At 30.2% G+C, this 25,664-nt stretch overlaps 1 protein-coding gene across 1 annotated transcript in view; it reads right to left on the bottom strand.

Annotated features, from left to right (window-relative positions):
- LOC107442351 (obscurin) overlaps positions 1-25,664 on the bottom strand; it is a gene marked incomplete in the record, with an annotated part of 263,706 nt that overhangs the window by 39,247 nt on the left and 198,795 nt on the right. Inside the window, 9 exon segments of the mRNA XM_071177300.1 lie at positions 7,376-7,551; positions 8,749-8,874; positions 10,085-10,326; positions 11,950-12,102; positions 15,550-15,743; positions 20,461-20,639; positions 22,288-22,393; positions 22,935-23,110; positions 24,375-24,486. Of these exon segments, the coding sequence (XP_071033401.1) occupies positions 7,376-7,551; positions 8,749-8,874; positions 10,085-10,326; positions 11,950-12,102; positions 15,550-15,743; positions 20,461-20,639; positions 22,288-22,393; positions 22,935-23,110; positions 24,375-24,486 (1,464 nt within the window).

The raw sequence follows: 25,664 nt of genomic DNA, 5'->3' as shown, positions 1-25,664 counted from the left end.
TCCCTTTTTTCCAAAAGTTGTTACAGAACAAAAAATCTGATATACCGTACTTTTTACAATAATAATTACCGTATCACTATAATAATTACAGCGCTAATTATCGTATCACTTTAAATAAACATTGCTGTAAAAACTACGGTATGTTTTACTACAAAAATGGATTTTACGGACGATGCACGCAAAGTGCCGGTACTTTATACCGTAATGTGATCCGGAATTTTTTTTAAAGTGTATGATTTCAAATTGAAGATCTCGATGCAATTAAAAATAAATCTATTTTGCTCATATTTGTATAATTTTTCAGACAACAAAGCTGATTCATTTCATGCAAAAACCGAGCTCGAATGTAAGGTTTTGAAAACTATGTAAACCTATTGACATTTTTTTAAACTACCCTTGATTTTCATTTACAATTTGTGACTGTTTTATTACATTAAGCCTTTCAATTTCAAACTGCTTTTAGTGCAATAAAAAAAAGCTACTGAAATTTGGCAGCATATATATAAGTTTGAACGAGCTGTAGTCGGGGAGTATATATTATTATACTTTATATTATTTGTTCACGCTTACTAATTTGCGCATTTAAGAAAACCATGGATTTCTCTCGATTTTAGTTCATCTTATACAAAATAATCTTCAATACTGCTATCCTTATTATATGCTATTCTCATTTTTAGATAAGTTTGATGCATTTTTTTAAAATAAGGATTCTTATTTAAAAGTCATTCTTATTTTTAATAAGGATGATGATTTTTTAGCAGATATAACTGTGAAGAAAAGAAAAAAAAAGAGTTTAGCACTAATATATTCTAATTTGCTTGAAGCTTCATTTTGAGCTAACCACGGATCTTTTTACTACTTGTAGTTCACTTGTAAACTTTTTCTTCGCAAAATATTTAATAATCTACAGGAACTTAAGGAATTATTATAGATATAACCATTGTTAGTTCAATTTTCTCCGAATCAAGATATCTTTCTGTTCGATGGCGATAACTCTAAATTGGGATTGTATGATTCTGTTAATAAATTGATTAAACAAATCGTACATTTTTCATTTCCTTGCTGTACTTATAATGCTATAGGAAGCTTATTCCAAAATGAACTTAACTACCTAGATGGCGTTTTTCGGAATAATATTTTTATATACGAGTACATTTACTTTTAAAGATACATTAGCCTATAGCATTTATACCCAATCATTTCACGAACTCCATTTATTACCACATCTAATTTTTTCTCTCTGCAACTAATAAAATAATCTTTTATCATGAAAACTCAAATTCTTTTCTAGTCTATTCTCAGTAAGTAGTCTTACATTTTATTTTAACTATCGCATTTTTCAGGAAATAATAGCTGCAGCAACATTAAATTGTAAGGCTATTATAAAGTAGTAGGAGCTAAAACATACAGCTGCTATCTAGTATTTTTTTTTAAAATGTTTTTTGGACAGAAAGAGCTCAAAACCAGAACTGAAGATCTTTTGTGCTTTCCAATTGAAAATTGACATTCTTTCCCCCAAATTATTTGTTAAATTTAGTTAATTTCTGTATACATTGATAGATGCACTTTGATTATGATTACCACTGTTGTTCAGACCTTAAAAGAGAGGATGTCATTTTTATGTACCTTTACAACTTTTACATAATTACCGCCGGTATATAAATGTTTTAAAAATTATTTGAAGATTCACTTTCCACGTTAATAACCATCGAAAGGTTGTACTAGCTTTTTGAACGCTTTAAGCGAATTACAAACATTTTGCACATTATCATAAACCTCGTTCTTCCAAATACAATACCATGTAAGAAAAATTATTTTCTTATAACTATTTATATCTTTTTATTATTTAATATCTTAATGATCAAAAAATTACAATTTGTGAAGTCTAAGATATTTTTCAAATTTTTCATCCTTTTAATTTTAAATCATAAAATCCAATATTTGAAGGGAACCGGTCGGGAGAGATTCTTGAGAAATAAAAATGTTTCGTCGAAGAAAAACTTTTTGAGATGGTGAAATACACAAAAAGTGAAATTAACATTTAGGGGTATAAACTTTCGACTACTGTTTTGACTGAACAATTAGGATCTATTTTTCAGATTATTCAAATTCTTATAAAAATGATTGGTTAATTTAGAGTAAGTTCGTTTTTAGAATAAATTCGGAACTTATATTGTGCATAAATTCGCTAAAATTTGGCCATCACATCAAGCGTTTTCAAACTGCTCTCTTTTTTTTTTAATTTTTAGCACTGTACATTTATTTTTTTTTTTATTTTTGAGCCCTATACATTGTATATGTAAAAATTTTATTTAACAAATTTCATTTTACAGTTTTGAAGTTCAATAAATTTTGAATAAGGCTTTTTAAAATTAATGTTAACTTTTCATTAATGTTGTTTAAAGGAGACAAAAATAATCAATTTATAATAAGCTGAAAAATAACGTGAAAAAATGATTGTTTAACTATGCTTTTTATTATTCAATTTATTAGCGTTATTAAAAATCTTCCTAAATATAGATTCATTTAATCAATATTTAATTCTTTTGATGAATTAACATATTAATATAATAAGTTATTTCTTAATGGAAAATCTTTAAAATTTGTTTTTTTATAGGCTCTCATACTTCATTGTTTGAAAAAATTGCTTGTTTTGTAGAGTTAACTTGCAAAATTGAGCACACAATTGCTTTGTTTCATTAAAAAAAATTTTATATTTGCAAAATAAAACAAATTCAGCAAAAACACAATATGCGAAACTTTTGAGCCATATTTATGGTGTTTCTATAAATAAATGGTGCACAAGAAAATACAGCTGGATTATAGCAATTTTTAGATTATTATGGTAATACTAGTTAAATATTTTGTGATTCATAAATGCAATGAAAAGACTATGAAGAGAGGAAGAAATTTGCAACAATTTAAATTAATATTTTTTTTTATAATTTATAATTTTTTGTAAAAAATGAGTGCAATGGTGAGATTGAACGTATTTTTCAATTAAAGCCAACATGGATGTGAATTCATTCGAGTATTGCGTTTCCCTTTTTTCCCATTCCAATGCGAATAATTCAAATTTTATTTTATTTTATTTTATTTATTTATTTATTTTTTGTAAAAAGTGTCTGAGAAAAGCTTTGAAGAACATCCCACAAACCTTATGAAACAGTGTTCCTACCTATTTATTCAAAAATAGCTCTTGATAAAAGCATGTAAAATACGGAATATTCGATAAATTGCCAAGATATTGTAGATTTTTATAACATTTATCTGTTTAGTATAAAATGCCTCATACGAATCCTTTTATGTATTGAATCAAAGTTTAAAATAGCTGTTTCTTATTGATTCCAAACCACAGATGGCACAGATGTAATAAATAATCAGTTTTCTATTAAAAGAAATTATTAAAAATTTTTAGAGATAAAATCATTCTTGAAAAGAATATTCATCGAAAAAATTCCCTGGAGAAAATATGGAGGCATGTAGCTGGCGAATCAAGATATTAAAATTTTCCCTTTTTGATTGCGTAAACGAAATTCTTGCAATTGATTCCATACCAAAATCCTCGTGTTTAACTGCAGGAGAAGTAAAATTGCATGACTTTTTCCTTTAACTAATTGTCAATATACTTCATGACGCTATATCCAGTTCTCAACCCCCTCTTCCAATGATGACGACGGTAATTGCGGATCACCCTCTTTAAACTTGTGAAAAAATCTTTTTCTTCATGGTGGTCTTAGGTTTGTAAACTGTATGCATTATTATAAATATAAAGCATCAAACAGTGTTGTCATTAAAATGACTATGTAATAAAAAAAAATACGTAACAGAGCTCACCAATGCTAAATGTTTTATCCGAAGTTATTAGTGGTAAAGGAAATCTTTATTCATATTACCAAAAGCAATCATTATTAGCAGTGCATTTAAATGACAACACTGCTATCTCTAGTGCTTTGGACAAGCTATGAATTAAAAGCCAACACTGTTATCAAAGAATAAATATTTAATTCATTAAAGGAATAGAATTTTTACAGAAAGATAGAGAATTAAAATTAAGATACAAGTTTATATACAATGATTTACATCCCTCGTTACTATAAAAAGGTTACGCCACAATATTTACGCCAACAGTGAACAACATCTATTAGAAATAAAAGTTTATGTATTTCTGATGTTCGAACGAAATTTATTGTATGAATCAAATAGTTCATGAACAAATTCTGAAGAGAATAAAAGTTAATTAGAACAATTTCACTGGTAAAAAAAGTCTCAAGCGATCAAAAAGTAATCCAGACAAAATCTTGCTCCATTTAAATGTATGTGTAATCAAAGTCGTTATTTGACAAAGTTAGCGGTATTTAAATCTGCTGTACATCAGTCCAAATGTTTAATCCCAATCTGGTGCAAATAAAATTTTGTGTAATCAAGACTATACTGCGTATAAAAAAAATTGTCTGGTAAAAATCTCGTCAAGAGAAAATCTGCGTAATTAATCTGCTCGATCAAATCTAATGCAAACAAAATATTTAATGATTAAAACATGATGCATCCTGTATGATCAAAATATGATGCAAAACCTTGAGTGAAAAAACTCTAAAGCAGGCAAAATTTTGTGCGATCAAATACTGGTGCAAACAAAATATCGTGTGATTTAATCATGGCACAGGGAAAAAAACTTGAATAAGCAACATCTGATACCATAATGGTTTAATTTGACAAAATATTTTGAGATCAAAATCTGGTGAAGGTAAGATATTGGAACAAAATCTTACACGATCTAACTCTGATGCAAACAAATTACGATGTGAAAAAATATGGTGATTTCAAAATCTTTGGCGTGCAAGATCTATTGCTATATTTTATGGGTATAAATAGTTCGAAATATTGTGAGATCAAATTCGGGGCAGACAATATTTTATGAGATCAAACTGTGGTGCAAAGAATATCTTGTGCGATCAAATTTTGGTGCTGAAAAATTCTTGAGCACCGAATTCCTACATGAATATATTTTAAGTGACAAAAACGTCTTGCAAAAACCAGAGGATTGGACAAAATATACAGCAGTTTAATCTATTTATACAATGTAATAATATTATTGCGTTTCTTAGGTTCAAGATAGTAGCGCCTCTCGGGGGGAAAACAAGCTTTTGCCAACATAAATGTTTTAGAAAAGATTTTTCTAATTTTTTATTTCATTCAAGTACGAAACTAGGTTTTGGCAACGTGAGCGGAAGATATTTTAAATTTTTTTATTTTTCTTTGAGTGGCAATAGGCGTAAATCTTGATGCGAAACCTTTTTAAGAGATTTTAAAGAAAGACACATAATGGCTATTCAATTTAGGCAAATTAATATAACAGCTGTTATTTTTAATTGGCTATTTCATCTGCAAGCGGATCATGCATTTAGTTTTGGTGAGCTCTATTTCAGTAGGTAAATCACATAAATGGGTAGAGAAATTAAATTAATGCAAGGAATATTTGTTATTGACACTTAAATAAAGGAAATTAAATCAAACCAGCAAATTGTAAAAGTGAACTAGAGTAAGAAAAAAAAATACTCGTTCAAAATGAAATCTATATCAGCAAAGCTGCAGGACAAGGACTTTGACACATTCAACATTTAGAGATCTTATGTACAAATGAAACTATGTAAACGAATATTTTCCATGAATATAACGAATATTTTCAACTACGACTAAAACTAAGAACAATTGTTTTTAACAATGCTTGACTAGAAAATACAAAGCAGAATAATTGTATCTACGATCTGCTCTACAAACAACTAATAAAATAATTTACATATTTTACAAGTGGAACCAAAAGAGTTGCAATATTTAATCACGAGTTGTAAGTAGACATAGACACCCATATAAAGCGATTAAATTTACCTCTACTCTATAAGAGTCATTGGAACCCTTATCGTTCATAAGAACGTACAGTTAAAATATTCTAGTTGTTGAAAACATTGTATAATTAGTTTTAACACAATTATCTGAATGGAAAAAAATTATAGCTAGAAGGAAAATGAAGGGATTGTCAAATCAAGAATATTTGAGAAGTTAGATATTATTTCATCGAAGTTACTCGACAATTTCTTTTCCATTCCGGAATAAAATTTATTTAGGGTAAATATTTTTTTAAATTTGTGTGCTAACTTTTAATACATAGCATTTTATGTTTACAGCTTATTAGGCAGCTGGTGGCTTTCCAAGAGGCCTCTTAATTTTTCGTTCGTTTTCGTTTCGATCGTTCGTTCGTTTTCGCTGTTTTCGTTTTCTTTTTCGTAGGTTTGAATGTTCATTTTCCCTTGATGAAATTAAATTCAAAGAAACACGAACTTAAAATAAGTTATCCATCGTTTTCAATCATAATTGTTCTACCTTTTGTTTTCAACTGTAATAGTTTTTTTAATATAAGGATTCAAAATAGTTAACGTTTCCTATTTTGATAAATTTATTTGTCTAGTAAAATATTTATTTAAGTTTAAGATTTTGCCTATTTTTTTACGTGAATGTGTACTTTATTTAACTTAGTTAAAATTTTCATTTCAGTTAGGAATTAAATATTACCCAATTATGTTACTATTTAATAATTAAAAAAAAACCCGTTTCATTTATTATTTAGTTTTAACTTTATAGGGGGAAAAAGTCAAAATCGCCACTGGGAGACTAAATGTAACAAATAGCGATTAGAAAATTATCTGCCAGTCGCCACTTTTCTCAAAGAAAAGGCACCTAATTTCCATTTATAATATCTTTTTAATAAACATGGAAACATTTAGAAATTAACCTTGTTTTCAAGTTTATATATTACTTGTATTATCAGGCTAATTAATATCATATCACGTTTATTAATATTAATATCAAGTTTTTCAAATCGGTTAGAATTTTTAGTTTTTGTAAAAGTCGCCATGGTTAAAAATGCTACAACTGGCCACTGGTCAGTATAGAACGGCAGTACCTTATATTTTTGCCCTATATTTGACTCAGAATTGTAAATAAAATCTTTATTGTTGGTTGAAAATATTAAAAAATTCTGAGTAAATGCCACCTATGCTCTACCAAGAAATAGCAAGAAGTTAAAATATTCGAAAAACAATTTGCAATTCTGGTAGTTCCACAGAAAAAAAAGAATATTTGCTCAAAAATTTTGTTCCCTATATTAACTGGAAATGAAAAAAAAACTATTCTTCCCGACATTTACAATCAGCTTTACAGCTGTACAAAAAGTCCTTAATATCGCCCAAGGTAGTGTCAGATGAGCAATAAAATTCAGGGGGCATCATGGCGGCTATAAGAAATGCTATAGCCAACATGGCTCCTAAAACAACAGTCAGTAAAGTTTTAGGAGTTATAAATTCTAATGCATCCTTACTGTCTGGGCAGAGCTTGGCGCTGCTTGTAGCGCTACCATGGATGTTAGAGATAGTGACGCTATAGTCACCATAGTCACCAGACTCTACTTCTCTGACGATGAGACGCAAAATTCCAGTGGATTCTAATTCCATTTTATGCCTTGGAGACGGATCCAGTGGCTTGCCTTCTTTCACCCTATCAAATAAATGCAACATAAGATAAGCAAATAAATGCAACGCAAGAAATGCAACATAAGCTAAGTAAAAAAGAACTGTTAATAAAAATAACTATTTTAATTGAAAGCTGTCTTAATATAGAAAGCTACAAAATGTATTTTCATCTATTTAAAAAAAGATAGTTACTGAAATTTTTTTGTAAACAAACATTCCATTAAACTCGAACGTTGGTACTAGCATTGTACTTTGGATCACGTGTTCCTTAGACCAACGTGAATATATACACCCCAGCTGATTTTGGTATACGTGGTTGATATATGCAACAAAAGGTGCAATCTGCTGCTACTGTGTTGTGATCTGTTTCTGATTTTACAGGCGTGTGCTAAAAGTTTTTCAAATCAAAGAATCAAGCTAATCAAAGAGTAGCTTTTTGAATCAATTTGATTTGAAGATAAAATCTCATAAAAAATTTGGAAACAGAATTAAACTAGATAAGTAAAAAAATGTCATTCTGTTAAAGATAACATACCAATTAAAAAACGGAACTATTTTTGTTATGCTTAACAAAATCGAAAAAGTTTAATGTTTTACCTTTAGACAGACGGTATCACCCTTTGAATAGTTCCGAATTATGTGCAACCGTCCTAGTTAGCATAAATATATTTTTTTGTGACTCTGCTACTCACAATGCGTAAATTTTTTTTATAGTTTTAGTAAAGCTGCACATTTTTGAAGTATTCAATTATAAAATTCATTGACTTTTCTTCAATTATTTTAGCTCTGACAAGAAAACTAACTTTCTATTGCATGGATATTCCAATTTAATCAACCGACAAGTGTGTGTTTTCCAAGGAGGAACATCCAATGCTCCCAGGTACAATGCATCATCGTACAATTTACAGGACCATCTAGTACATTGGACTGTTTTTTCTTGCTTTTTATACATATATATTTCCCTAAGAATGCAAAAAACGTATTTTTCCCAAAATTTCATCCACAAAAGTATGTATTAAATGCCAAATTTATTATATATTTCTCACAATATTTAAATTAAACTTTTCTTTTTAAACGGAGAAAACAGAATTTCTTTATTTTAAAAATAGAATGCTAATTTTTAACGAGATTCATATGAATATGGTAATCAGATTTTTTGGTTAGAAAAATGAAATCTTTAATTCAATTTGGTTTCCCCAAATAAAATTGGAAAGAAACTTACCAGCTAACATCAGGTGTAGGAGTTCCGGTAATACAAGCGGTGAATTTGGCTGTCATTCCTTCCATTACTTCATTGTCGCCAATTCTTTTCAAGAACATTGGAGGTTCACCTTTTTCGGGTTTTTCACTAAAAATAAATTAATAGATCAAAAAAGAAAACTTTTAAGACAGAAATGTTGATAACTTTTATTATTTATTGATTTATTATTATTATTTGTAGTACAGAAATAGAATTACAACGACAAGAGTCATTAAATGAATGAGCCCAAGAATCTGAAGATGAAAGGTATACTTCATGAGGAATAAAATTCCCTTACATCAAAAAAATGTAAAGATGTTAATAAAAGTAGACATGTTTCGAGTGCTCAAAAATTGGCGCCCATTCTCAAGACATACGAGCAGAGAGCGAGAAAAACGAAAGTGATTTTGAATAGGAAACGTAAAAATGTCGACAAAATGGAAAATAAGCGTGAAAAACAAAATTAGAAAAACTACGGGTGCCGAAAAGGAAACAAAGAAATGAAAAATAAATAAAGTTGAAGAAAACAAGACAAGAGTAATTGCGTTTAAATGAGATAAAAATTCCATTACGTTGCATCGTTAAAATCATTGAAGAAACAAAAGAAATCAAATCATTTACAATCTTTTCTAAAATTCGAGACTTATAAAATATATTTTTTAATTATAAAATGTTAATGTTATAAAAGTGTGTAATTGTAGTTTTGTGGAGTTTAATAAAAAATGAAAAATCAATTTTCGAACCAGATTTAATTGGATACCTGCAAGAGACGTCACGGTTGTGTGTCGAACCTGATTGGCTGACCCACAATTGACGTCGCTTGCAGATATCAAATTAATTAATTTTCAAATTATCCAATTAAAAAAAGTTGATACTAAAGTTGATATTATTATTTTCGTTTCGGTTCCCAAAAGTCTTGCAAGGAGTGTCGCTTTTGACTGATAAAATACAAAGAATTGACTTTTCCCGCATTGATCCTTTTGCTAACATAATCGATTGATTAGATAAATAGCTTCGAGTCTCTAATTTAAAATAATAGTAGCTTTTAGAGTTAATCTTACTAACATAGCAGCTACGCACAAAGCTGATTTACCAATTAGTTAACTTTTATATTTTCAATAAATTTAATGTTTGAAATGTACTTAAATATCAAAATCAAGAATACCATCGAAAAAGCCGAAGTATGTAACAGTAATATTTCGCGGATTTATTTCAGCAAAACAACAATCAGAAAAATTGAACGCATTAAAATAGGACCTATTTCTCAATCAAAACTTCAACACGCATTTTTCAAAATGACCATTTAAGGCTTTTTTACCTAATATTGACGGCAGATCTTGTGTGGTCTTCGCCTACTGAGTTCTTAGCCTTACATTCAAACACACCAGAATCAGTTGGGCGACAGGACTGGATGTTCAAAGCATGCACATCACCAAAGTTTGTGAACGTATATCTCGAATCTCTCGGTGAAATTAATTCGCCGTTGAAGTACCATTCAATCTCGGGTTCTGGATATCCAATCACTTTGCAGCTGAGTTTCAATGGCTGGTTAATGAAACCCTGGAAGTAAATCACCATTACATCAGAGAAAGAACGAAATGCATCAAGAATAAACATTGATTTCGTTTGTAATAAAAAATAATCCTTTTTTTTTTAAATGTTAGACATAAATTAGACGTTAATTATGAAAATTTCTATTTAAAATGCCTTGAGTGTTATCAGCGAAGGATTTGTAACCAAACTTTGTCAATCCTGAATTCTTGTTTCATCGCCACTGGATTATTAGGAAATGCTTGCATATTTTTCCTCTCTTGTATACCTTTCCAGGAAAATTGCTCAGCATCATAATGAGGGGTACTTAAAGCATAATAACATGCAAATTTACTAAAACGTTAATAAAGGGCTAAATTATATCATTTTAATTTTTAAGTTGAACCCCAGATTCGGTTAATCGAGTTTTTATTTTATTTTATAACAGGCGTTGAACAGCAGACCTAGTTCTGAGTAAACAACATTAATGTTCAACTCCACGGTCCTGTTATTTTGAACCCAATCCAGAAGATAAGGGAACTCCTGGATCAAGCATTGGGAGAAACTACCCTTCGTAGAGAACTTTTTGGTAAAACTAACTCGCATTTGCGTTACAGGGCGAGATAAATCATGGAAACTTCTCGTTGGTTATCTCGACAGCAAGGGGATTCTAACACATGATCCGTCTACCAGTGAGGATATTTTAAGTCAGCACTGTGGTCTATGCTAGCCGAAAGCAGAGTTCGTATCTACCAGCCACAGTTTGGATTCGAACCTGGGCACCTCATTGGTAAACGAATGCTCTATTTCCTGAGCCACTACGACTGGGTAATCACATTTATAAAAATTCAATTTGCGCTATGATATGATTAAATTTGGAGCTGAAATTAGGCCGCAAAAAATATGAATGATGTTGCGATTTAGCACGCTTTACTGTGCAGTTACTTGAGAATTTCTTTTGAAAAGTGTTTTCCTGAGCCGACGTAATTTATCTGGATAGTTTGTTGTGATGCTTGACTAATAAATTCTTAGGAAATATAAAATTATAAGATTGCAAAAATGATCTAACTATTTTAAATGTCACAAACGCATGAAACAACAGTTCTTGTGAATTTAGAAAATGCTAGATTATAAATTATTACATTAAGAATTTGAACATTTTTCTGAACATTTTAGCGCAAATAGTTAAAATATCGACTTAGGATATTTTTTTGTTTAAGGTTTGGGTTATTTGGGTTTAATTATCGTACTTCAAGTAGCAAAATATGCTATTTAAAGACAAGATCTTTTTATTGCGATAAAAAGATATGTTAATTCATGGAAAATGCATTTTTGTGTCATATTTCGTAACTTAAAATATCGCGTGTATGTAGCATACTTAAGGCATACCACTCGAACAATTACAGTTGCATCATTTTACTTAAAAATCTGATCATTAAATAAGAAGTCATTCACTGTACACAAGTATAAATAATATCGGGATGAACATTGTTAGTATGCTAATCTTCATCTTAACTCATCTAGAATTTATTAAATATTTCTATTTCGACAACTTTAAGCAATATATCAAGTAAGTTAGTCATTTTAGCACAAATATTCTGTGTTTTTTGGTGCTTCTGTGATCATTTTGTTTGTGTGAGTACATTGACTTACATTGTAATCACTCAATCGTTGTATGAATCGGGGGGCTGTTTTCTCTTGAACTGAAACAGATCCATCACTGCTTGCCTCACCCAGTGGATTCGTCAGTTTGCATTGGTAAGTACCAACATGGTCTGGGGAGGATTCTTTTATTTCTAAGATAGCCTGAAAAGTAAAGTAATTTATCCCTTTTAATTTGAAATTGCATTTCGTATTTAGATTACTAAAACATTCAATGAGGAAATATTTCCATTAAAAAGAATTTAATCGTCGTTTTTATTAATTCCTTATGCATAAAAGTATGTATAACGCTACTACATGTTTAGCAATAATGAGTAATTTTACACTACAATATTGCACTTGTTTACATTGCTGTTTTTTGAAGACTGTTTCATTGCATAAAATAAATAAGGCTCTTTTACCAACTATTGTCCATTCCTTCACTTGATTAAAAGCTTCATTGAGTTTGAAAATATAACGATGGTAATAAAAAACATGTTTTAAACACTCGAAAGAAACTCTTCTTCTTTAAATTCCAAACTTAATTTCCTTCACTCGCTTACGCCACACTTTCTGTCGATCGCTAAACCCACAACCGTGGACTTAACCCTTCTATAATTGATTCAGCTCTTGCTAAATTCACTAGATCCTAACACCCCTCTTCATCCTAATCTTAAAGAGAATTAGTTACAAAACTATTTTTCTCCCCGTTAGCAGCAAAACTGCTGGCATCCTACCCCTGTCTGGTTTTAAAGTTATTTTCAGGTCTGTTTAAAAAATTAAATTCCCTTAAACATCCTATCAGTATTGGAAATTGCAGGGGCATTTACCACACACCTAGCCAGTGTGACCTTGGTTACATCAGACAAACCCTTGTGCTTTAAAAATTAGATTAAAGGACCACGATAAATGAGCAATTCTACAAATAAACGCCAATTAGGCGGCCAAATTTTTTTTTCGGGGGGCACACTATTTCTACATAACTTTTCTTCTTTTTTACATCCAAAAAAGGCAAGAAAAAATCGCGAACATGACATTTTTTTCTTTGTGACATACTTTAAATGTGACATACTCTTTCTGACATACTCAGATAAATATGAGCCATTTATTCAGATAAAACGATTTTTACAAAAATATAACATTATTATAATGTCTATCTAAAATGTATTTATAGAGATTTCATACTATAAGATTATATTTTAGTATAAAACACAAATTAGGCGGCCAAACAAAAAAAAATTATTTTTTTTTGGGGGGGGGGGCACGCTATTTCAACATGAAATTTTTTCTTTTTTACACCCTACCACTACGTACCACTTACCCTAAAAAAGCAAGAAAAAAAATTCAACATGAAATTTTTTCTTTGTGACATACTTTAAATGACAAAATACTAATTTTAAATTTTTCCCGATTTTTTCAATCTACGAACTTCGATTAAATTTTTTTATTTTTGTTTTTTATACTAAAATATAATCTTATAGTATGAAATCTCTATAAATACATTTTAGATAGACATTATAATAATGTTATATTTTTGTAAAAATCGTTTTATCTGAATAAATGGCTCATATTTATCTGAGTATGTCAGAAAGAGTATGTCACATTTAAAGTATGTCACAAAGAAAAAAATGTCATGTTCGCGATTTTCTCTTGCCTTTTTTGGGTGTAAAAAAGAAGAAAATTCATGTAGAAATAGTGTGCCCCCCCCCCGAAAAAAATAATTTTTTTTGGCCGCCTAATTGACGTTTATTTGTAGAATTGCTCAAATATGCCCACTATCAAGAAAGCAATAAATCGTCAATTGCTGCACATTGTCAAAATCTAGGACATGAATTTAATTTTGATAATGCTTAAATTATTTCCACACCTGTCATATCAGCTCATTTTGATTACCTGGAATCATTTTTCATTCATATGCCAATTCCCTTCTCACGCCAATTCCCATGTTAACGACATGAGCTGCTCACCACCTCTCCACAGAGTGTGAAAATGTATTTTTCCTAGATCTGCGTCTCTCGTAACTTGAGTTTTTTCTAGTTTTGTTTTTTCATCTTTATTTTTCAATTTTACTCTCGACTATTTAAGTTCTTATTATTTTGTTTTTCAATCTTTACTTCTCCTTTTTTGCAGGCAACTTTAGGTTTTACGTTTCAAATCATATTTGTTTTATTCATTCACGTTAGACAAGTCTTGAGATCGAGCACCAATTTTTGAGCGTTTGAAACACGTCCACTTTTATTGCCATCTTTATATTTTTTGAAGCCAGTGAAGTTTTTAATCAAGTATATATTTCAATTTTAGTTTCTTGGAATCATCTATTTCACATTTCTTTACTTATTTATTATTGATATAATTTATTTATTTATTTTTTACCATAAGAACTGAAATTAGGAATTACTACTAGAAAATCTATGGCGCTACTCATCTCAATGATTCGGAACATTGAGTTTTACTGGCAAAACTACTCTTTAAAAAGAACGTAGACAATTAGTTAAAATCTTATTTGCAAATATACTCGTCAATTGTGTAGGATTTTTAATAAATGAAAAAACCAAATCTTGTGAAGACTGAAAAACATAAAATTTTAAAAAAATGCTTAATTAAAATTGGATTAAAGTAGACGATTACTTCAATTTAATTTCTTTTTTTCCCCTGCTTTAATGAGCCAGTTCAAAATATAATAAAGAAACATATAATTAAAGTTATAAGCATCTAAAAGTTTTAAGAAACATATAATTTAAAAAAAACTCTTTCCACACAAAATACCATGAGCTAAATATGTCGCATTGAAAATTTTGATAAATTTATTAATGAAAAATTGAAAGCATGCAAGAGTAAAAATGCAAATAACTGCTATACAGGAGAAAATAATTTGAGTTTCAGATAACGTTTTAAGCATGCATTGACCGTAAAAACGTTTCCTATGCGAAGCTTCTCGATTTTCTTCGAATATGCTCGAAGAATTTAAGAAATAAAAGTGAAAATTATGACACCAAGTTAGTAAAAATTTGTTATAAGATTATTGGTTCATTCTGAGAGGACTTGTATTAATTTAAAAATAAGCCTTTTGTAAACCAGGGAATCATTCGGAGGTTAAGGCTCCACAATTTCATGATGAACAACACGATTGTGGCAATGCGGTTTAGTACACCGCACAGCGTCACCTTTCCTTTTAAGGCAAGCTGGTACCCATCGATCTGAAGCTGAGCCCAACCTGGATCGCAGCTCTCCACAATGGCAGTTCAGTGCCTTAACCAATAAGATATTGCGGCGCATTAACTTAAAAAAATGGAGGTAGGTTTCAGAAAACATATACCTGAAAAATAATTTGTCATAATTTTTTTTTTTTTTAAATTCTACAGAAAAAATAAATCACGGAAATATTTACAAGCAAAATAAATTTAGGAATCGTATTCCTTCGCACACATTCAAACATTCATATTTTGTATTGTATAAAGTTTCATACAGAAATGAAACATATTAAAAACTTAAACTTAAGATAAGTTCAACAATCGTATCTTGTGATAAATCTCATCTGGTATCTTGTGCGATTAGATACATATACGTATATACATGAGATAGCGTGAATACAAGATAATACATATAATTTACTTTCTCTCCGTCGAATGTCATTAGGGTATTATCAGACTGTGATAATGGCTTATCATTGACTATCCAGTTGATATCAGGCAGGGGGTTTCCAGACACTATCGCCTCGAACCTGATTGGTTCACCTTCTTTCACAGTCAAGTTTCCGATTGGTGACACAAAGCAAGGTGCAGATGGAGGCGAATCAGACGTCTTGTCTAGATAAATAAACATAAAGATTAGAGAACAATATAACCTGAAAGGGATATTTTCACAAAGAATGACAGTGTATTAAAATCACGCTCATCTTTAGAGAATTTTCAGAGTAGCTGATTTTATAACCTGAAATATCTGCACTGTTAGAAATTTCTCAAATTTTTCTTTTTCGATAACAATTTATTTAATTGCAATTTAACCATATTCAAACAAACCAGTCAAATAACCATACATAAGGTAGTATTCAAATTGTTAACCGTAAGAAAATTCGTTTATTAATTTTCACCTAATACGTTTAAACAACCAGAATTTTATCGCACCACCTAACCTCACCTAACGAAGCCACTTAGCTCCTTGCAACTGCATACGTATTAAAGCCGAGAGGGCTAATTTGTCAGTCTCATAACCAATAGAACGGGGATTTAAGTACTATTGTTGAGACCACGATATTTCCTACATTTCCTTCAACACCGGAAGAGTTTCCAGTGTCCTGCACTTCCCAATTTGTGATCCTGGGCTATATTGTACGATACTTTCAAGCAGAGACATTAGCGCACCATAAAGGTACTGAATTAAGTCTAGTTGAATTTCTTTTTTACGAAACCATACTAGTTGTAAATGGTTAAAAAAACGTATAGTTTTGTATTCATGGTATTTTAACGATGCTAGTTGTAAATGGTTCATTAGCCGTATAGGTAAAAATGTTCATTACCGTAAACTTTAATTGGATGGATAGACTGCTGCCTATTATTTTTTCATAATTCTAGAAGGAAAATTCTAACAGTGTACACTTAGGATAAAAATGTTTCAAAGTTAAACATAAATATACCTATTAAAAGTTAAACTCATTCCTACGTTTATATCTTATTTTTAACAAACTTATATTTGGCATTTTAATTAAACAGAAGTCACAGTTTTTAATTGACAAAAGAGTTATAAAACAATAACATATTTGCTTGATTAGCAAAATTTGAATTCAAAAGTTCAATATTTTTTACAAGTTTTTGAAACTTTCAATATTTCTTTTGTTTTCTGATAAGTTCATTTCAAAATATCAAGCTCTTTTAAGTCTCTTTGCAAGATTGAGGGAGTGATGATTACTAACATTGAATGAAAACACGCATTCCATAACTTTTTTCTAACCAACAGATTCTATTATATCCCCTTTCCATAATGTTTTTTCCCTTCAATTCTTTTAAAAAATGTTATTCGCATCTGTAACTTTTTTTTTTTGTTCGCAGAGTTTCTAAAGCATATGCCTAACAGAGATTAAATTTTTTAAAAATGCGATACGGATTTTATTAAAGGGTGGTTTTAGCATGTTTTGATAATTAATTCCGCAACAGTCTCTTTTTCTTTGCTTTAAATTGTGCACATTTAATGCTCAAAAAATGAGTTAAAATGTTTAGCTTTAGCGTGTATTGTTTTCGTTTCATACAAAAGGTGTGTGCCAGGATCGGACTTGATTGACAAAATGACTAAATTTTCACTCTATAGCTGTCGAACCGTTTTTCGTAAAGTGTTAATATTATTTTCTATACTTTATTTTTTAGAATTATAAAGAGAACATGCCACAGTTTCTTAGGTTACAAGAAATTATTTTTTTAACTGCTGGTTGAAAATTAAGATCAGACACCACATGCCGAAACTTCATTTTTAGATCAGGTTGAGAATTAGAAAACCTGTAGAAACGCCGAAAACCACCTTATCTTGTAGAAATTGCTATCAAATCCCAAGTGTCTGTGAAATCTTATCAGCTGCTTAGAAACATCAGAAGAGACCATTATTAGCGATTTATCTCTAAACTAGGAGGCTCCGCCCCCTGCTCGCTAACACTCGCCAACCCCCGAGAATTGCTACGCAATCCTATGTGGTTCACGCCGTGAACCATGGCTCGCTGCGCTCGCTCGCCAATGAACACAATGTTCTAGCACAAAGACATAATATATTATCATCAAAGACATAGTATTTTATCATCAAAGACATAGTATTGTACTTATGTAGAAGAATTCTACCAATGTTCTTATTGGCTTTTAAAAAAGTATATTAGCTATTTAGATTGTACATGGTGAAAAAATCAAAACATTAGCTAAATAAGAAACATATTAGCAAAATAAATTATCAAATATTGCTTCACTAATATTCTGCATTTTAAAGCGTGAAAATTCAATGCATAAATAAACGCGAAATATAAAAAAATTCAATGCATTCAATACAAACACTTAAACGTTTTTTAGACGTTTANTGGTTAACGTCACGTTGTAATCCAACTGCAGTTGAGTTGGACGGCAATTGTAGTTCAAGATGAGCGTTCGATAACGTATACTATCAAACTCACAAACGAACCAATCAGAGGTTAGCGCTGATTTCCAGCTGACGGCGTCCTGTCCTAAGAAACCAGGCCTTAACAGTGAGAAAAATCGTTTATTAACAGTTTTCATCTAATACGGTTAAACAACCAGAATTTTATCGCACCAGCAAACCTCACCGAACGAAACCACTTAGCTCCTTGCAACTGTGTACGTATTATAGACAAGAGAGCTAATTTGTCAATCTCATGACCAATAGAACGGGAATTTAAGTACTAGTGACACCACGATATTTCCTCCATTTCTTTCAACACAGGAAGAAGTTTCCAGCGTCCTGCACTTCCCAATTTGTGACCCTGGGCTATATTGTTCGATACTTTCACTCACGCAGAGATATTAGCGCACCATAAAGGTATTGAATTAAGTCTAGTTAAATCTCTTTTTTAAGAAACCATACTAGTAATAAATGGTTAAAAAAACGTATAGTTTTGTATTCATGGTATTTTAACGACGCTAGTTGTAAACGGTTTATTAGCCTTATAGGTAAAAATGTTCATTACCATAAAATTTAATTCGATGGATAGACTGCTGTCTATTACTTTTTCATAATTCTAGAAGGAAAATTCTAACAGTGTACACTTAGGGTAAAAATGCTTCAAAGTTAAACATAAATATACCTAGTAAAAGTCAAGCTGATTCCTACGTTCCTATCTTATTTTTAACAAACTTATATTTGCCAAATTAAACGGAAGTTACAGATTTTAATTGTAAAAGAGTTTTAAAATGCTAACATATTTGCTTCACTTGTAAATTTGAATTTAAAAGTTCAATATTATTTAAAAGTTTTTGTAACTTTCAATATTTCTTTTGTTTTCTGATAAATTCATTTTTAAAGTATCAAGCGCTTTTCAGGTTCTTTGAAAGATTGAGGGTGTGAGAATTACTGACATTGAATAAAAATACTCATTCCATAACTTTTTTCTAACTTCAGATTCTTTTATATCCCCCTTCCATAATGTTTTTTTTTCCCTTCAATTCTTTTAAAAAATGTTATCCGCATCTGTAACTTTGTTCTTTCTGTTCGTAAAGTTTCTAAAACATATGCCTAACAAAAATTTGATTTTTCAGAAATTCGATTAGGATTCTATTAAAGGGTGGTTTTAGCATGTTTTGATAATTAATTCCGCAATAGTCTCTTTTGCTTTGGGTTAAATTGCACACAATTAATGCTTAAAAAAAATTTGTTTTTAGCTATAGTGTGTATTGTTTTCATCTCATCCTAAAGGTGTGTGCCAGGATCGGACTTGATTGACTAAATGACTAAAATTGCACTCAATAGCTGTCGAACTATTTTTCGTAAAGTGTTAGTATTATTTCTTATTTTTTTAGAATTATAAAGAGAAAATGCCACAGTTTCTTAGATTACAAAGCAATTATTTTTTTAACTGCTGGTTGAAGATTAAGATCAGGCACCACATGCCGAAATTTCATTTTTACATCAGGTTAGGAACTACATCCCAATAAAAATTTTAAAAAAGTCTAACTTAAGACACACATTTAAAGACAGTTTAAAATTTTTAAGAAAGATTTTGCTGTCGGATTGAAGAGCCATTTCACGCTGAAATCCACATAATCTCGCAGCTATTAATTTCAAATTCCAAATATCCGTGAAATCTTATCAGACGCTTAGAAACATGAGAAGAGACTATTATTGGCGATTTATCACTAAATAACTCTGCGATCCGTTGTGGCTCAGGGAATAGAGCTCTAGCCTCCTAATGAGGCGACCCGGGTTCGATCGTAGCGATGTCTGGTGGATATGAATTCCGCACTCGGCTCGCACCAACCACAGTGCTGACGTAAAATATCCTCAGTGGTAGTCCGCATCATGGGCAAGAGTCCCCCTTGCTGCCAATCCAACCATGGGAAGTTCTTCTTCTTCTTCTTTTTATTTTTTTTAATTTAACGCAAATGTGGGTTAGCTCCATCAGAAAGTCATCCACAGAGGCAAATGTCTCCCAATACTTGATCTAGTAGGATGTCCCTTGTCTTCTAAATTGGATTCAAAATTACAAGGCTACGGAGTTGATCATCGGTAGTCGTAAATTCAAAATTGGGTCGGCTGTTCAACGACGGTCATAAAATAAAATAACACTGCTAAATGCACCCAACCCCCGTTACTTAATGTCAAATTTAAATTATTTGGTGAACACAAAAATAACTGTTGAAATTTAATACAGTCCTGTAACTGATAACGATATTCGAAATAATAATTTGTAAATAATGATATGGATCACGATTACATACCAATTTTTATAATCTTTTGGTTTATGTAAGACCCTTTCCTCAAGTTAAATGTCGGCTTTTGAATTAAAACTTAAAACTGAAATAACGGAATCAATGGATTCACCTGAAACGCCAAGGCCACCGCTGCTGCTGTTCTCTCCCAATGGATTCTTTGCCACAAGAGAATATTTGCCAGCATCTTCTGGTTTGCAGTTATCAATGAGAAGAGCAACAGTTCCATCTGGACTAATTATTTCCTTGACATGTACGTTATCAGGTTTTACTTCTTCGCCATCTTTGAACCTGATAAAGAAATTTTGACTATTGTAAACGCAATTAGAAAAGACATTTCAAGGTCAATGAGATAGCAGTGAAAAAAATAAATGATAGATATGTTTACACATAATTGCTTCAATTAGTCACAAAAGTTTCTGATTTAAGAGTTAGGTTGCAATTGGTCTACACCTTTTTAAATGATATGTGTAGATTATACAGTTATAGTACTGTCTTTAACAAATCTATTACAATTTAACCAAAATCAGTTCCTTTACATTCTTAAATAATGTAAGTTTTTAACCCGTTCAGGACCCGTGGACGGAAAAAAAATGCTTCCTTAGGACAGCATGCTCCTAGGTCCGTACTAAAGAATATCAATTACTAAATGACGTTCAAGTGATCATGAGCCGAAGTCTGAAAGATTCATCTCATATCCAGTGAACCATGATTAGAAAATCGCATGATCACGTATATGTGATCATGATTTGGAACGGGTTCATAATAACATTTGATGCAAGACAATGTGTTTTAGAGGATAATTTAATTTATATAATAATTTATGTGTTTTAGAGGATTTTGCAAAAAGTCAGTTGATGTTAAAGAATGAATAAAATACAGTATTTCTTTAATGAATATATAGAATTTATGTAATGAATACATCATTAAACAGAAAATAAAAATTGTTTTATTTCTTAAAATTATTCTAACAAGTATTATTCTAATTAGATTTTGAAATGTCTGCATACGTAAGGAAAGAAAACGAGATAAATGTTTAGAATTTTATAATCATTTTAAAAATTAAGATGGATGATTTGGATTTTATTGAATAATTTTAAAGTGAGCACCATTAGTTCTGAGCAGTATAGATCTGTCTTAAAATTAACCTTTTGATGTATATGGGACAGCAGTGTCCCTTTTATATATTTTTTTTTCTGGAGCACTAATTACAAGTAAAAATATATTTTGGTATTTTTAAGCTAAAAAAAAGGCTAATAGTTTCTAAAAAAATCTGTTGGATAATCGCGTTTATATTCGTACTAAATATAAAATCCAAAAAAATAGTTTTAATTTTTTTTTCATTCATATTCAGAAATTCATAAATATAATAATTGATTTTGTGGATTAAAAAAATTCCAATGATGAATAATTGTTTCTCTTAGACCTAAATAACTGAAAATGAGCGCAAATTTGAAAAATTATTGTTTGGAAGTGAGCAGTGTTTGGAAGATTTTACCCTTAACGTAGAAAAAAACATGGATCTTTCATGTTGTATTTTATAATCATAAACTATTAACAAGCTAAATATAATATTTTTCACTTATTTTGATCTGTATTATTGCAAAATACGAAGAAAAGTATAAAAAATATGTTTAAAAAAATTCTAAGAGCTAATGATAGACACTTTTATATGCTGTTAAAAGTTTGTATTCTTTTACAGAATAAGTAATTACAAAAGCCAAGTTTATACAATAGAAAGCTATAAAATAACAACCATTATTCAAAAATAAACTCTTAAATATTATGATTTTTTTTCTAATTTTTTTATTAAAAAAATAACCATAATTAATCCAGTAATTGATCCTCACATAACACACTTCAATAAAATATTCAAGAAAATAATTCTTAAGGAAATCATTTCCTTTCCGACTTAAAAGCAAGTAGAGTAAAAATTTACCATTTGATTTCTGGCGGTGGCGAGCCAGCAAGTTTGGCCTCTAATTTGGCGGGGTATCCTTCAACTACATTAACTGGCTTCAATGGTTTCTGGAATGTTGGTGGGTCTGAAAATAAAGAAGAGATGGAATGAAATTATTTAAGAGGTCGCATAGCAGAATTCATTCTCTGCATTGTAAAAACTGAGGTGTAACCATAAAATACGTATACAAATAATAAATGTAAGTTAAGTAAAAGACGTTGACAAGAAAGAATTATATTTCAACAAATTCGATGTGTGATATGGCTCTGTGCTTAATTAACTTCCCTTTAATTAACATTCTAACTTATGTGGAGAAACTTAGCTCAAATTTATCACGCCATTTTGCTTATAAACGATCAGCTGGAGCTGACGTCATAAGTCACATGTGTGGGTATCGGTGATCTTCTTCTTGAAGTTCAAGTATCCAACCATTGTTTTTTGTCATGTTCTTGGCCGCCATTTTTTTTATTCTAATATATCTTTGATAGAACTCGTGTTTAATATATTTTAAAGTATTTCTCGGCATTAACATTTTTAAGAACATTATTCCTCCAAGGAAAGTAATTGTATTGGAAAGCACTTTTTTTATTTACATATTTAGTTGAAAAAATCCATTAAATACTAACATTGAACTTCAACAGGAGCTTCACTCTTAGCTTCACCCAGGGAATTTTGTACCACAACCGAATAGTCGCCAGCATCTTCTGGTCGTGCGTTTTTGATGACCAAAGCCACTGTACCATCTGGTTCTTCAACTGATTCCACTCTGTTGGTTGGAATCAATTCTTTTCCATCCTTCAACCTAAAATAAAATAATATTCATTTACTTACTTAAAAAAAAACTTACGAATCTCTTATGAAAAAATTCCTTTTTTTTAAAAAAAATCAGAAATAAGCCACTTGATTTTGTAAATCTATTCCGCATTGAACTGTTATCAAACTTATTTCCTATTGATCTATGACCTCACATATAGTTATAATTCAAATAATGTAACTCCTTCGGTTACCTAGTTAAATACTCGGATGATTTATGTAGTAATCAAATAATTTCATAACGCAAAATAAATAAATGAAAACAATATTCCAAATGAAATGAGAAATTTCTTCATACGAAAAGGCATTAAACTCGATCAACACGGTTCGTCAAAAGGAAAATAGATCCCTTAAAGAAGTATTTTTATTATTCTATTAAATATATAATAATTGTTTCCTTTGCTGTTACCCATTAAGAAAATGGGTGTTGTACTAAGTTTTTCTTAACCGCACATTTTTCGACTAGATAAGCTACAACTTCACCATACTTCACCATATCAACTTCACCATAATCACAAATAAAGAGTTGTATGAGTTAAAAAAATGAGGCTAATATAAGCATTCATAACGAAGCAGAATAAAAAAAATCAAATAAAGAAAGGCAGACGATAATTTTGGAATTTCTTGTAGTTGATTGTTTTCCAGACTTTTTTTTTTCTTTTTTACTTTATACCAGTGTACATTTTTAATTTTATTGCATATTATTAAAGTATCTTATGTTCTTTTTATGATTAACTTATTCATATTTACTGTTTCCTCAACGATTTCATAAATAAATATGATTACCGAAGAAAAAAAATTGTTTGTAGCTTCTTAAAGAACTTGGCAGGAATTGAAAGCCAACCTGGCTCATTAGACGGCAAGAGCACAAGCATCAACTGATGCAGCTTTGTACCCATAATATGGCGTTTATAACCGTATCCAGAAAGAAAAAAAAATCTTACCAATGTAACAAGTAATAGCAATAATGCGAACACCATTCTCTCTCTTTCATTAATAATTTTTTTTTATCGTTTAAAAATGAAGACACATGTTTCCAAAATTAGCAAAAAATTATTCATTGTTATTTAGTATACTACGAAAGAATTTCATTCATATTGTGTATAATACAGGCCGTTATTTAAAATAACATACGTAGCTAGGTAAAAGCAGTTACAATACTAATGAAATATTTGCATCTCTTAATTACGAAAACATTAAATCGTATGAAAACAGAACAGAGAAAACGCGATTAATAAAAATTTTTTAATCACCATCGAAGAGTGGGTTTGGGCTCTCCTACAACTTTAACCGAGAGTTGACCAGTTTCACCATCTTTTATCTTCAAAGGATTAAGTGATGATAAAATTTCTGGTTTCTTCATCACTGCAATAATAATTATATTTCATTAAAAAAATTATTCAATAAATTAAATCTCTTACATATTAGGTTCTACAAAATACCATTATGATTATCCATTCATTTCATTATCAATAATGAAATGAATGGATAATTATAATGGCATGAATGCAAACTGTAAACTACTACGATGCATTAGGTTACAGTTTGCTAAATGTAACAAAAGCTTATTGTTCCCCAATGTTAAAGTAAAAAGAACAATTGTTTAAATTTATATTTCATCCAAAGCACACAATGTGTGCACCTTTAAGATTCTTTTTCGAACTCCGAGGTAATATGAAATGATGCTTTTTTGCGAATAATATGCTATTTTTATAACTGCTGTGAGTTTGCAACTGTTTCTCATGACTGTTAGGTCAAGCTTAGTCTAAAGCCAGCGCTGTTTACACTTATTTTAAAAATGGCGCAAAACGTCAATATGGAGAAAAGCGACAAGTTTGTGAAGAGAAAAAGCGTTTGTGGTTTAATTTTTTTCGTATTTAGAACTTACTCCAATGCAGCATTACTTGGGCTAGTAAAAATTTGCAAAAACTGAAAAAAAGGCAGTGATTTTGATAATTTTCAACGAGGTGGAAAAAATGTCATCAAATTGGTGATTTTTAAAAAAGGTTTAATAACTTTTATAATATTCACGTTATTTGTCAGTTTTAAATTCCGGTTAATTCTAAACTGCATGATTATCGGATTGCTTTAAATTAGGGATGTAACGAATATTCGGCCACTATTCGGTATTCGGCCTATTCGGCCCTTTTGCCGAATATTCGGCCTAGCCGAATACTGAAGTTATTCGGCCGAATGATGAAGTATATGCTATTATTAATTATTTAGATTTGTGAAAGCCTTATTGTTGGCATCAAGATATTTAAAATATTACAAAAAATACATCAAGTTGTTAAATTTTTTTTAAAATATAGAAAGTTTAAAAAAGAAAATTTGTTAATATTTATTTCATTTTTTATTTCAAATTTGAAAATTATTTAATTACAAAACTAAAATTTCAANAAAAACTATTCAATAAATTAAATCTCTCACATATTAGGTTCTACAAAATACCATTATGATTATCCATTCATTTCATTATCAATAATGAAATGAATGGATAATTATAATGGTATAATCATGATGGCATGAATGCAAACTGTAAC

Source organism: Parasteatoda tepidariorum, chromosome 2 (genome assembly GCF_043381705.1).
Source record: "Parasteatoda tepidariorum isolate YZ-2023 chromosome 2, CAS_Ptep_4.0, whole genome shotgun sequence".
Taxonomy (NCBI): Eukaryota; Metazoa; Arthropoda; class Arachnida; order Araneae; family Theridiidae; genus Parasteatoda; species Parasteatoda tepidariorum.
Note: the sequence above shows the minus strand (reverse complement) of the source record. Positions and strands in the feature narration are given on the sequence as shown.